Raw genomic sequence first — 14,671 nt, 5'->3', positions numbered from 1 at the left:
ACTGAGAACCCCGACACTGGTTTTTCCTTTGTCACCCATCTGCATATACAGTACAACAAAGCCTGACAAAGCTTTATAAGCTTTACAGGTTGAAATTGCAAAACTAAAAGAACCTGGTGTTCGTGCCTGGAACTGCATAACCATAAACTGTATATAAAAGATGGATGTAGCTCTCATGACATCACCCATTGGTTTGTAAAGTCCCATGCTTCGAGAGAGAAACAAAAAATGCAAGTTTGAGGAATTTCTGCTTCACTTTTAGACCCTAAAGCTGCACCCATCTGTTATATACAGTCTAAAACAGCTTCTAAAATGATTTTTACATATTCCACTAATGCTAGGATTTAGTAACGGAATAAAAACTACACTGCTCAAAGAAATTAGGGGAACACTTACTTTGCATTTGATAAAATGTTATTTTAAAATCAGGTGAGTCACGTGAAACCAGAATCATCAACACTATGAGACCTTTAAATAAAGTTAGTTAATAAAAATATTGGTGCTACCCTGCAGCCTCCTAGCAGATGCATCCATGGAATCAATCTGAAAATCCTAGGTGACTTTCTAATGAACAAAGAAGAATTCTTGAGTTATTGTGTTTACAAAATTAGGTGTCTATGCTCTCCAGTGCCCACCTGCCCAACAGACTGAGGACGTTACTCCTTAAAATGGAGATCACAGGCGATCCAACTTATGCTCCCGGTGAGATGGTGTACAGTATGCTGGATGATCTCTTCCTAGATTTGGATAACGTCATCTATGAGTTCCTGAAGAGTCTGGGCGACAGGTCACAGCATCAGATGTACGACAATTTCTCAGCTGGAGTCATCTTCTGGTGAATATAAGGTCCACTCCATGGCTTCAGTGTCTTTGTCATTCTGGAATTACGCACCGACTACATGCAGCCGGCCATTGCCTTTCACTGCACCTACATAACATCTGAGAGTGGCTCTGAGAACTTTATCCTTAACAATGATCAAGGTACGGTTCAAGAGCACATGGAGATCTGTGTGACCCTCCAAGGAAACGCCTCTCTAGATCATCACTAAACCACTGCCACACCAGCCGAACTGGCTAATGCTCACCACAATATCAGACTCTATCACATCTTACAGACGTGCTCAGTGTCAACTGCTGTCATCTGTGAAGAGAACGTGGTGCCAGTGGTAGACCTCCCAAGTTTAGAGGCCATTTTGGCAATGCTCCTCCTGTTCCTTCTTGCAGAAGAAGACAATACCGGCCCTTTTGCTAAGTCGCATAATCAGCATAATCCAGCTCTCCTTGTGTAAAGAACCATCTCTTGATATCGCCCCCACACTCCTGAGACTGTGTTAGCAGACACAGCAAAGATTCTTGTATTAGCATGTACGGATGCTGGAGCATCCTGGAGAAGCTGGACTACCTGTGCAACCTGAATGAGCTGCTCTCATGCTACCAGGAATGACAAGAACCGTAACAAAAAGCAAAACTAAAGAAAAACGCTCACTTTTTGTCGGTTGTCTTGTTGTCATCTCTCCCGTGTAGCTGTCATAGCTTTGACTTAAGTAGGTGCAATGGATTCATTGGTTTCTGCTTCCTTATCAGACGGACTGTGATGAGTAGTCCATTAATTTTCTTGAGCAGTGTATATTCACTAACAGCAGACTAATGGATATTTTTTTCTATTGCAAAAAAAGATGAAGAAAGAAAAACATCTTTTACATGTAAAAGCAAGTGCTACATTAAATGGTATATTCTATTCAAAGCTTTTCAGAGACATACAGTAAAACATACAATATTTAGAAAACATCAAAATAAGCAATACAAGATGAACGTTTTTTTGTATATATATTAGCTCAGCAGGATTTGAGCTACAGTCTTCAGTGATGTGTTATTTGCTGTGTGAAAACTTCAAATGCTTTTGCTTCACTGACATTAAAATGACTGATAGTGGTGAATTTGTAATATCACGCTGAACAACTGCTCGCACAATCTAGCTTTACAGCAAACTTACAAAGGTCAGTGCTGTCACAAAACGACAACAACAACACGCTAGCTGCACTGCAAAAGATATCTCCAGAAGTCATTTAATCACATATGAACCATCTTGGACATCACAAAAAAGAAAAACAGATCTGTCACAGCGTTCAGGTCAACTGCCTGTGCAGCAGCACTCAACCCAGCTGGAAGGCTGCTGTCACTTTGAATGCAGTACTGCTGTGAGAATCTTAGATTAAATGACAGCCCTTTATTGCAGTGTGGTCCTTGTATTGGGAAGCACTGTGGAGCCTTCTGCCCACCGGCCTCCGTGGCCCCCGGATGACAGCCGCTGGTGCTCATCTTCATCCTATTATCCCGCCTCTGTTAACTCTGTGAAGTACTCTGATGTTTGAGAATGTCATAGATGTCGTCCACCTTGCTTAGTCTCTCAAAGAACGGGATAAGATCGAGGAGCTCAGTGTCTGACATGTCATTAAACCAGGATGCTACAGGAACCTGGAGGTGCGGACAAAAGTAGCAGATGGTGGGATTAGAAATTCTTTTAGATAGTCCACTATGACTTTTCTGTGAATGACAGCGTTTGTAATCTAAATGACAAAGTAATCTAAATGACATACTGCATTTTCGGGGTGGAAGATGTAGGAAGCTGGGGAGTTGTCCAAGATGATAACCTTGTTGAGGTCTCTTCCTAAACGGCTCAGGTCTTTTACGTAGTTTCCTTTGTGGAAGACGCAAGCTTCCCGGAAAAGACGGCTCCGAAAGGCCCCCCATTTATCCAACAGGTCTGACACAGGATCCGCATACTATAGAAGCAATACCAAAACAAACTGGATTTGCCATCTCGTAACTTTATCCTCCAAGTGGTTTAATGCAAGTCCATGACATAACTACAAGGTTATTATAGCAGTCTGAAACCAAACGTACAAAACCGCAAACTGAAAACATTTGGTGATCACTCAGAAAATGAGTCTTTTCCTCCAGTAATCCTAAGTGTAATGGTTTGCTTATAAAGGATGAGGACATACCTTTGACAAGCTTGCAGTGAACAGAACACACTCAAACATTTCTCCCATCCTCTTTAGGAATTCATCAACGTGGGGTCTCTTTAACACGTACACCTGAGTGCAGGAGAAAAAGAAATAAATCCAGAATTGGTGCTGCTATTAGAGACAGATTCTGACCATAAAAAGCTCAAAGGACAACAAATGTAAATAAACACTGTAGTTCAGATCAAGTGTATTAGTAAAATCTTGGGGTGGGGGGGAAGTCTACCCCTCCCTGAACCTGGCTGTGTTGGATATCACTTCCTCTTAAGAGGGAGTTCCTCCTCCCCACTGTCACAGTGGTTCTTGCGTCCCTTACAACATAAAGGCTCTTGAAACAACTGCTGTTAATAAACTGAAGTGAATATAAAAACAGCCAATAAACATGTCAGTTCTCTTTTTATCAAAAATATCCCTTAATGAAAAGTGATCATGTCAACTACATATGCCATTATTATCATAACATAAAGAAGAAATAATATGTGCAATAAAACAAAGCAGAAGCACCTTAATAGAACTCTACATCTACCTCCACTGAGATGCCGGTGGCCTTGTTTCTGAACCAAGTCATCCCGAATAGGCTTTCCCCACTTTAACAAGCCTATCCTGGATTACTTGAAACAGACCCAGGCCTTTTGAAAGCTCTTCTTTCTTCTGGCCAAGCACAACAGACTGCAGTTGCCATTTGAAGCCAGTAGGGGAAAGGTAATGCCATCCCAATGAGCACCGTACATAATATGCTCAGCATACTGAGATTAATGGCCATGTTTTCTGAGAAGCCTGCCAAGCTTCCTTCATTTCGTCAGGCCACTGAAATAGGCACCTGCTGCTTGGAGCCATCAACAGAGAGGGCTACAGCTCTGTCAGGCTGCATGTACACTGCTTCGCGTGCAAACTGAAGCAAGGATAAACGTCTGTGTTTGATGTTTACAACAGGCATGGTGAGTGCATGGGGGAAAAAAAGAGATTTAGGGTCCCTTGTGATGTCAAATTTACTATAGCAGCAAACAGTAACTTAAGCAGATAAAGGTCCTACCTGGTGAACTGTTCCATCAATTTCCACTGGAATGATAAAATCTGCATTGTTCACTGGCTGTTTGAAACAAAAGAAAAAAAAACAAAACGTTTAACTTATAATCTCCAAAGAACTCTTTGAAACAGAGAAAAGAATGACGGCAACAAATTGAGCAAAAATGTTGTGCCAGCCGCCTCTGAGAAGCACAAACACTGAATAAATGGATTCTTCTCCCATCGATTACTGAAACATAGGCACTATAGAAAGTGAGAAGGCTGCTTCTCTGATATCAGCATCATTGCAAGTGTATTCCATATATGGTATAAGACCATGGCCTAAATTGGTATACTATGAGCTAATGCAAGTAAGACAGATTGAGTATATCCAGAAGCTGTTAGTATGCATTCACGACGTGCACGCGATTTTCCTATTTCCTGCAGCAGCAAATAGTGCAAATGATTTTGATCATTTATTCTAATGGCAGACAAAGTTAATAAAACATTGTCGTTATTCTCAAGCAAATTTCACCAGCAATAGCAGCAGCTTGAACTCCATCCTCTTTTAGATCTGCTCACCATCAGCTTACAGCGAGCAGGCTGTGTGAGCTAACAAGAACATTTCAACAACTTCCAAGCATTTCAACACCCCAGTATAGACAAGACTGGCTTTTTTCTCACCTTCACTGGTAAACAGGGTGATTATACTGTAATGCATTGTTTTTAAACTTGTGATAATTTATATCTACCTCTGTATTACATTGATTTAATTTGCACTATTATGTTCTTTTGTGGCTTGAACTGTGTAGTGATACTTTGCATACAAATTCTTATGCATTTAACTAAACATCCATACATTTCTTTTATACATTATTATTGTTATTTTCTTTCATGTTTGATGTAACTGTTTGACCATTTAATGGTAAGATTTTCTAAACCACAGTAGAGAAGGTCACTGAGATCTCTTCCAGATCAAACACTGTGCACCCAAAGCTAATTTCATTTCATTATGACATTAATTTTAGCAGCTTTTTGCAAAAAAAAAACAAAAAAAAAAAACAAACAAACCACCCTTTCTTTCAGATATAAAGAACTCTTAAAGCAGTTCATGTGTCAAAGTAACAGCAACTTTTACACTCCGCGTTGTGTTAAACATGGAGCTCAGAGGAGGTGTGACCCCATTTAGCCGACACTAATATCCGGTGACATCTTTCAGGACAGGCTGTGACCGCAGAAGGACTAAACAGCACGCGGCATTCATTACATAATTTGTCGTGATACAGGAGCCTCGACTTCTGGCATTGATTACTTTATTCACTGAATGCTACCATACAAGGTATCAAACAGCCCGAAAGGAAGCTGCATGATACTTCATTAAAAAACACGCAATACAGTATATCAACACTCATGAATGCAGTAACACAGTTTCAAAAAATATCTTATGTAAATATGAATTTTATGTAGGTGTTCTATAGAAGACAGATTTACTTTTCTTTCTATAAAATCTAATATTAATTTCCTAAGATCTCCGGGTTTTATGTTGAAGGCTGGATCTGGATTGTGAAAAATATAAAATATGTTGTGTCTCCCCTAAATTTGTACCAATCATGTGTCTCCTTTGTATGTTTTTTTTCCCCGCAGGTAGACTAATTACTTTAATATGGAAGCCTAGTAGAAATAAGAGCAAGAGGGTCCATGTGAACCAAGGCCAAGAATGTAAGAAGGTCTACAGAATCATCGTAATCCAAATAGTTAATATCTATAATATTTATCTATATAGTATATATAATATCATATATATATATTATATATATATTATAATATAGTTATTTATATAGATATATATCATATATATATAATAGAGTTAGTATAGAGATATAGAGAGAGAAGTAGAGAGAGAGAGAGCGAGGGAGAGAGAGCGAGAGAAGAGAGAGAGAGAGAGAGAGAGAGAGAGAGAGAGAGAGCAGAGAGAGAGAGAGAGAGAGAGAGAGAGAGAGAGAGAGAGAGAGAGAGAGAGAGAGAGAGAGCTTACCTTAAATGAACTATGCACTAATGTTTCGTCCAAATCAATGACCACACAGATTTTTCCTTCATCATTTGATTCCATCTGTGGGAGCAGTGGTTCTCCGGGCAGCTGAAGAAGAGCACACAGTTTAGACCTAAGCTGTGTAAGGCAAAAACATTTTTTTAGTGAAGTTTCAAATACAACATGCGCAAGAAATACAGTCTCACCATTTCAATATGCTGGGAAAGTCATTCGGATTATTATGAGTGTGTGCTTGTGTTTCTAGTCACTTAAGCGCTTTAACAGTGTTGTGTTGTTTCAGTAAGAGGTTACGGGGAACCTGGGATGGTACAGCTGCTACTGTGCTGACGGAACATGTAGATATCGCTATAGTGTGTCTCATCCGTCAACGTGCGGTCAGTGATTAGAGTTCATTAATGTGATTCGGCTTCTAAAAACAAGTTGGTATGAACAAACAGGTTGTTGGTAACACTGATGGATGTGTTGTCCATCAGTGAGCTGCCACGTGAGCCTAATGGCAGAGCTGGAATTTGACACAGATACCACACAATATGCCAAGTCTCAGTTCTGTGTGTTCACTGCCACGGTTGGCATCAGAACAATCAAATGAAAAAAAATAAGATAAAAATATTAATTAAGATAAGATTAAGATAGCAAAAGAAGGTAATATTATGCACCAAAAATACTGCAATGATAAAAACATGCATTCAATAATGTGCAAAGAAAGGAAATTACTATTATTTTAATTTAACATATAGGTTCTCCTCCTTATTTAATTTCTTGTTAAATTTTTTGATTGATTAATTATTTAATTTATTTGTAAAATCTTCATTTTGTATTTATCACCTTATTTTCTCCCACAAACCTTTGAGTTAACATGATAAAAAGGGCTAAAAGCTATTTTTAATTTTTTAATTTTTTCTTTTTAAGGTAGCTAACGTTTTTGTGTTGACCCCATCCGCAGCAAGACTCATCAGTTTGAAAATGCACATTTATTAGTTAACAATGTCAAAAAATTCACTGTTTATTTAAATATTTAGAGGATAAAAAGGCAAATAAATCAAATTAAAGTAATATTTTATCACATATTTAAACCTGATCTATTTCTCTTTTCTTTATTTTATGTTTTTAAAAGTCACTTCTGTTACACACCTACTCTTCAATCACAGGAATTTATTTGGTGATGCAGAAAATATACAAATGTTGTTTTCCTCGTTTCTGCTGACAAGTTTCTTTTAAGCAAATAGAATTGGAGCTACGACAGCACAGAACACAAGCCAAGAATTCCCGTTCAGTCGTTCAATACCTTAAAACTGGACATCAGCACTGAGCAGCACTAAGCATTAAAATGATTAACGTTCATTTTATTTTAACACTTTTTACAAATACTGAATAGGGCTACAGAATTACAATACTGATTATTTTTAGCATTAATCTCTTATTTTATTTGTGATTATGTTGTATTTGAAGATTATATTTTTTGTGTTCTTTAAAGATCTCATCAGATAACATTTGGAGTAGGCGGCACTCACAGGAATCATTTTGCACAGAAGTATTCTTATGACGTGTTAAATACCCCCTATGTACATGAGTGCACACACAGTCTGAAGCCCAGCAAAACAGAGAAATTTGTTAACCACTGTTATGATAACCGTTACCTCCACAGGCATTTTTAGATTTTTTGAGTCAGCTAGTGTAAGGAAGCTTGCCTGTGTTAAGCTTCCTTTATAAAGACCAATGCTTGCTATCTATCTATCTATATCTCATTGGTTTTATATATTTACTGCTATTTTCTTTTCTTTTTTGTAAAAACAAAAAATTTACATCTGTTACTTATTTACAACTCCTTACCAAGATAATATGACAATTCCGTTTAAAAAAATAAATCTTATCTTTTTTCATTGTCACAACAAGTCGAGCAGAAGTAAACCATTACTCTGTTTATGGTCTTCCAATCACATGCTGCCAGCAGGGAAGTTACAGAGTACCCTTTTAATGTTGGATATTTTGCATAACACACGCATAACATGGTTTAAGGTGTTCCTCTCGTCTCTTCTGTACTTAATTTTTTAATTTTATTTTATAAAATCAGACACCATTGTATCTGCCTGATGTTTAATCCCTGATACTTTGGTCGGGCTATAACTTGGAAAATTTTTAAATATTATCATGTATAACAAACTTATACCCATTTCTGCTTTACTATATTTCAAATTTCCTTCCAATTCGTTTTACTTTAAAGATAATTTTTTTTAATATGTTTGTTGTGTTTAATGTAATTTTACCAAACAAATTTCTCAACTTTGGGATAAATGAAGTACTTCTTATCTTATCTTATCTTATACCTCCTCAGTTGGTGTGATGCAGTAATCACATTCACAAGTCTCATAGGACTCATCGTCACTCTGATCTTCGTCTGACTCTCTGCTTTGTTCAGAATCATTGTTATCTTCAGTCTTCATAAGCACCATGTCCCTTTCCTGAACACTGTGAATAATTCCTACAGGGGGTCCAGTTTCTCTTGAAATCTCATTTAACACACACTCCTCTTCAACAGCTGAGCTGTTCATGTCAATAACGTCATTAATTCCAAATGTGTCTGACACGCACTCCTCTGGGCACAACCCAGTGGCCGCCAGCTCTTTCAGAGATATTAGAGCATCTTGACTCTGACTCCTAGAAGCATTCTCATCATTAGTTATTTGATTATGTGAGTTTCTTTCTAAAATAAATCCATTCAGGGCTTGTTTAAAAGATGACTGAATGCTTTTAATCTGATAGACATAGTATTCCTCAACACCTGGCTCACAAAGCTGTCTATTTTCATCATTATCTATAAGTGACCAGTACGGTTCCTTTTCAGAACATGTAATAAATACGTCGTCTTCAGGCTCAGGCTTGGCTTTGTCATCCTCTGTGTAATCAGTGATGCTCGCAGTCTCATCAGTTGCAGAAGGTTTGGGTTCACAATAGTGAGAACTGCACAAAATATCTTCATAAGCATCACCTTCAACAGAAATTTCCTTGGCTAATGGTGCAAACATGCTCCCCTCGGGACCAGTGGATGGGCGAACTTCAGCTTCTTCAGAAACGTGGTCATCAGAGGCACACGCTTCTTCATCAATAGGGGCTTTATCATCCTCGGCTGTCTCATCATTTTCTGCATAAACGACACCATTCTCTGTTTTGCTTTCGTCATCCTCTTCAAAACTTGATTCTGATTTTGCGATGAGCCAATCCTCAGATTGAGTCTCTAAATCACAAGACCCATCACTCTGGTCCACATCCACTTCCTCATAAGTATCTTCAGATGCATCCTCAGAACAAGTGTCTGTGTCTTTTACATTAGCTTCCCTGTTAATATCTTCAAACTGATATAAAGTTTTGGCTTTATGTTTCTTTGCCTCTTCTTCCAGATACAGGTGGTCATGGATATCTCCGCCATCGAAGCAAGAGATGTAGCGCTGCTTTTGTGTAAATATGTGTCCGTAATAGTCCACTTTGTCAAACAAATCAAAGTAATCCTCAACAGTGACATCAACAGTTTTCGATTTATTCTCATCACTTTGCTGTACTTCCTCATCTTCAAAAGATTCCCACTCTGTCTGCTCGTCGCTGGAATCTTCCTGAGGTCCTTTGTCAGATTCCTCAGATGAATCGGAGAAGGGATCAGATGGAATACTGCCCTCAGGACAAGTCTTAAAGGATTTGGTTTCCACAGAGGAGCAATCTGAGGAACCATCTTCTTCACCGCTGGACTCGGATTTATACTGTTCTGAAGTGGAATACTGCTGAGCTGGTTCTTGGCTTACTTCGTAGTCATCATTTCCACACGGCTCACCAGATTCCGTGGGTACCTCTGTCGTAAGAGCTTGTTGAAAGTCTTCTTTGGTGTACTCGTGCGTCTCCCAGAGATCAGTTGCAAAGGCAACATTTTCAGTGTCATCAAAGAAAACTTGTACAGGTGTGTCTTCTGAGGAACTGTGAGATTCTTCATCACTGAACTCTGTTTCATTTTGTTTGGCTTTATAGCTCAAATCATCTTCAAAATCGCCATCATCATCATCATAATAATCTTCTTCCTCTGCTTCTTCATCATCTTCATCATTTGTAAATTCAGTTTCATCTGATATTTCGTCGTACTCACAGACTTCAGGATTACAGTTGAGTGAGTCCACGGTTTCACATTGCTGAAAGTTCTCTGTTGATGTGTCTGACTCTGAGTCAAAGCAGTCACTCTGCTGTTGTGACGGCTCATATTGTTGTAGAGCCTCGGGGTGGTCTGTGCATTCAAGGTTGAAATCGCACCTTTCACAAAGGCCCAAACTGCCACAGTTCACTTCCAATTCATCAGCGTCAAGGTCAGAAATCTCCAACTGCTGATCGGAGGGCTTACATTTCTGAAATAATTGGAGGTGTTCTGCGCACTGTTCACAGCAAGCACTACATTCAGAAGCTGAGCTATGATTACCACAGTGTTCAGAGGACTTAAAACACTCACAGTGTTGAGTACATTCATCACACGGTTGGCTTAACTCTGAAGTCTCGCACTTATCGAGGATCTGGTCGGATTCAAAAAATCCATTGCTCTCTGAATATTGCTCAAAGCTGTCAGCGTGTCCATTAAAGTATGTGCAGGATTCAAGCTCATCCGAGTTCAGGTTGCATTGTTCCAAACAAGGAATAGATGGGTCCATTTCTTTGCTGACAGCCTGCTCAGTATATTCCTGAAGGAGGACCTTTACTCCTAGTTCAGCACTTCCCTTTGATGGGCCAGTGAGATCTGCAGCTTCTGTTAATCTGGGGACCTGGCACTGCTCAGCAAACATGGCTTCAGTGGATGGTTCCCCTTCTCTAGTGCCTTTGTTTTGCTCAGAGTTTTCCAAATACATCACGAAAGTATTTATCAGACTTTGTCCAAAGCTTTTACTCCATGCATTTGTATCTGTAGAGACCAACTCCCAAATGACTGGCATCCAACTGTAAAGTCCATTCAGAGTGAAAAGTCACAGAGCTGGTGGGGGGGGAGTAGCAGTCTGCATGAGAGAGTAACAGCAACAGGAGCAGCATGCCTGATGACATGACAGGTTGTCACAACCAAAACTGAGACTGAGCACTTGACTCGACCCTCCCTTTGCCAGAGACCAAGAAATTTATTTTGGGGACTTGGAAAGACGTGACAAATAACTTGTGGAATATCAAATCTCAATAAAAGGCTGAACTAAGGCATAAATATGAAACTGACACTTGAGAACGTCTTGGCCACTTGATCTTGAGACCGTAGCAGCCAAAAGTGATGTTTTCAAAGGCTACACCAAGTTTAACCATAATTAGTATTGTCAGTTGTCCAAAAACACAAGAAGAAAAAAAAAAACTGTATGAAACATAAGATCAGGCCCTCACATTCCAGTCATTTTTATATTTTGTCATCACACAAGTTTCTGTTTATGAATTTATAATCTAATATTAATTAGTATGGTTCTTTATATTTACCCTACCTTCAAACATAATAATAATAATAATAATAATAATAATGATGATGATAATAAGAAGAACAACAACTCATACTGTCTACCAGAATTCCCCTCTACTAAAAGGGTAAAAACAGCTACGCTAACATGTGTTGATCAATGGCATCTTCCGAGAAAGCATTGCAAAGCAGCAATGACAGATCAGGCATGCATTTCTGCAACATTTACGCCATTTCCGGCTTTCCTACAAGTCCATGATTGATGTCTGAACATGGAGTACTTTTTCACCAAGCCCGGGGGAGATGCTCTTGTAAACATGAAAGCCAAGAAACCAATATGGAAGCCAAGAAAACATGTGTTTCAGGCATCAAACAGCTGCCAATCATGCTGCCCACATGCTGTTCAAAGATGATCAAGGGGGAGGGTGAGAGAAAGTTGATATCTCAGGGAAGAGCAAGGGAGGGGGGTTAAAAGATGCACTTACTTTTGTCCCATTTTCTTCTAGCGAGAGAGGGGCGTTGATTTTTACTGGAGGTGGTTTGGCGTCTTTGTTACACAGACAACTGAAGAGACGGCGAAGAAAACCTCTGCTGTAAGACTTCTTTGAGCTGGAAACAGCAACAGAACCTGGATCATAGGGAGACAGAGAGAAGACAGAATTCATACTGTACTCGTGTGACAGCACTAGATCAGTTGTACTAGATCAGTTTTACTGCAAACTCTCTGTATAACTATGTAAGCAAATGTAATGTCTAGTACTGTGATTAATGCATTCTGGACTTAATTAATGCCAATGATGTCAGCATTGGCGCCTCTGCTCATTCGACTTATCCAATCTGTGCATTGTTCCAGCCGTGCTGTCACTACATTTTATCCCCAAAATAGTCTGGTGAAGACATCTGGGTCCAGTCGGAGCTCCAGTGTCTGATTTGTTAAGTTGAATGCCAAGAACTGTCTTGTACACGGGCATTATTAGCTAGTTGTTAATTAACCTGGCTGATAAATGTATCAAACTGAACTTTCATGGCTGATTTTACAATCCACATAATTTTAGAAATGAATAATAAACGTGGTTTATGCTGAGTCCAGAGCTGCATTTCCTAGAACGTCCCACATGAGGCTTGCTCCAGAAGTGATTTAGACCCAATAGACTGCTATGTTAGAGCAAAAAGTAGTTTTCATTTACTGCAAATAGCTGCTTTAGGATACATTTGTTTTCTCCCATAAAACAGATAATAATGAAAACCTATGATAATAGCAATGCATTTAAAAGACTAAACAAATGAATAGCAAGAGCTCATTTGGTAAAACTTTCTGGGTTTTGTGGGCCTGTGTGTCACCAGATGTTACAACTCATGATTTAGTCCTTATTTATCTTGTGCTAGATAACAAGGGATGATATTTTTGTTTTAAACAACTTATAAGTTTAAATCACAGAAGACTTAGGGTTAACCACTCTAATCCCAACAGAGCCTGCTAAGCTTCATGCTTAAAAACCAGAGTGTTTGGGAGTTTCTGGACTTTTATTTATAGTAATTAGTAAGGATATGTGTCTGTGCTATACACTCATGCAATCTACGGAAACACCAAGTTAACTTAACACACAGTACATGGTTAAACTCCATGTGATACAATTTCATTGACACGAGGGACTGCCCTATACTGAGTACTAATATTTATTATGGAAATTAGATTTTAATCTCAATGAGATTTTTTTTACCTGGTTAAATAAAGGACTAATAATTAGAAGAAATAAACAGACTTGCAGAAGGTCTGTTTTTGTATTCATCTTTAAGAGCTGATATTCACAATATAAGATGAAAAAATAAATTCAAGGCTATAATTAATGTGAACTGATTACATTAATGTTTTTTAACATAAAAAGTACAAAAGTGAGAAGAAAAAAAATAATTTTGAACCCGAGTCTTTCTCTGCTGAACTCTTGAAAATGTATGAACATAATTCATTAAAATGCAGTTGTAGATCTAAGATATGACCACGCAATACACATAACTTCTCGGATACTAGAGGTCACTTTGAATTTGCCAATGCCGCATACCTCAGAAGGAACAGCTTCTGGCACATACAAGTGGTGAACAACATCGCATCAGCTGGTGTGAGAGTGATGAAAGCCAGCATTTACAAAGAAAGGAAAACTGACAAACTAGCTGAGCCTTGATGACCAGTCAGAGCTGTCAGCTAAAGCATTAGCATGCTGCTCAGACTACATCTGTTGCCTTAGTGGATAATACAAACCTATCAAGATGTTTTGTGTGTAAATGTGTGATGATTGTGAAAGTAGCATTCATGTACTGATATTACCGATTGACTAACACAGAAGTCTGATGCTTCAAAAAACAAACAAAAAACAAAAAAAAAAAAAAAAAAAAAAAAAAACCACACAATAAAAACCCAATATGTATATATTTGTATATATTTGTCTGATATTAGGGCTGGGCGATATGGCCTAAAATCCATATCGGGGTATCATTTGAAGCACGTGCGGTAACGATATATATCACGATATATTCTTTTCTTCTGTATAACGCATTTTCCACACTATAAGGCACACTTAAAATCCTTTAATTTTCTCAAAAATCGAGAGTGTGCCTTATGTATGAATTCTGGTTGTGCTTACTGACCTCAAACCGATTTTGGCGTGCAGAAATCTGTTAAAAAATGTTTTAGTACAACTTTGGTAAGCCGCACTGCTTGATGGATTGTCAGAGCATTACGGCTGCCGTAGTGAGGAGCTTCGCAGAGTAACCTGGGTCCAAAACCCGGTCATCTTCAGGTCCCAAAGTCAAACGAACACTAAGAGTTAAAAATGGTCTAAATTCTTTCATCTTTAATAAAATCATCAGCGTTGCTGCTTTCCCAGGTGTAACAATTAAGTTTAAAATCCAGGCATCCATGAAAACAGATTTTATTAAATTTAACGGAGTTAGAAGTTAACAGGAAGTTAGCTCGCTAGTTTCCACCTAAGCATTTCATACCATGTTCTGACAGAGATTTTTGAAACAAGGGTATGAATAAATGACCACATTAAGCCTCCAGTTTTAAACATAAACACTGTTAACAAAACGGCAGTAAAGGGTGAGCCATTTATATGGATACACCATAATAACATGGGAATGGTT

The 14,671-nt window shown here is 38.5% G+C and overlaps 1 protein-coding gene across 2 annotated transcripts in view; it reads right to left on the bottom strand.

Annotated features, from left to right (window-relative positions):
* Positions 1-14,671, bottom strand: part of LOC102289291 (carboxy-terminal domain RNA polymerase II polypeptide A small phosphatase 1) — a 27,835-nt gene continuing 13,164 nt past the window's right edge. Inside the window, exons 2-7 of one of the 2 annotated variants that reach the window (XM_014334697.2) lie at positions 12,016-12,158; positions 6,067-6,168; positions 4,060-4,116; positions 3,006-3,098; positions 2,598-2,783; positions 1-2,475 (exon numbers count right to left, since the gene is read on the bottom strand). In XM_014334697.2, coding sequence (XP_014190183.1) covers positions 2,344-2,475; positions 2,598-2,783; positions 3,006-3,098; positions 4,060-4,116; positions 6,067-6,168; positions 12,016-12,158 — 713 coding nt within the window. In that variant the 3' untranslated portion in view covers positions 1-2,343. Of the gene's footprint in view, positions 2,476-2,597; positions 2,784-3,005; positions 3,099-4,059; positions 4,117-6,066; positions 6,169-8,405; positions 12,159-14,671 lie in introns of those variants that run through there. The other variant, XM_005925793.3, reaches the window with a different exon arrangement.

This window comes from Haplochromis burtoni, unplaced genomic scaffold (genome assembly GCF_018398535.1).
Source record: "Haplochromis burtoni strain Fernald_Lab_line unplaced genomic scaffold, NCSU_Asbu1 Contig_87, whole genome shotgun sequence".
Classification (NCBI taxonomy): Eukaryota; Metazoa; Chordata; class Actinopteri; order Cichliformes; family Cichlidae; genus Haplochromis; species Haplochromis burtoni.
This window is presented reverse-complemented; position numbering and strand designations above follow the sequence as displayed.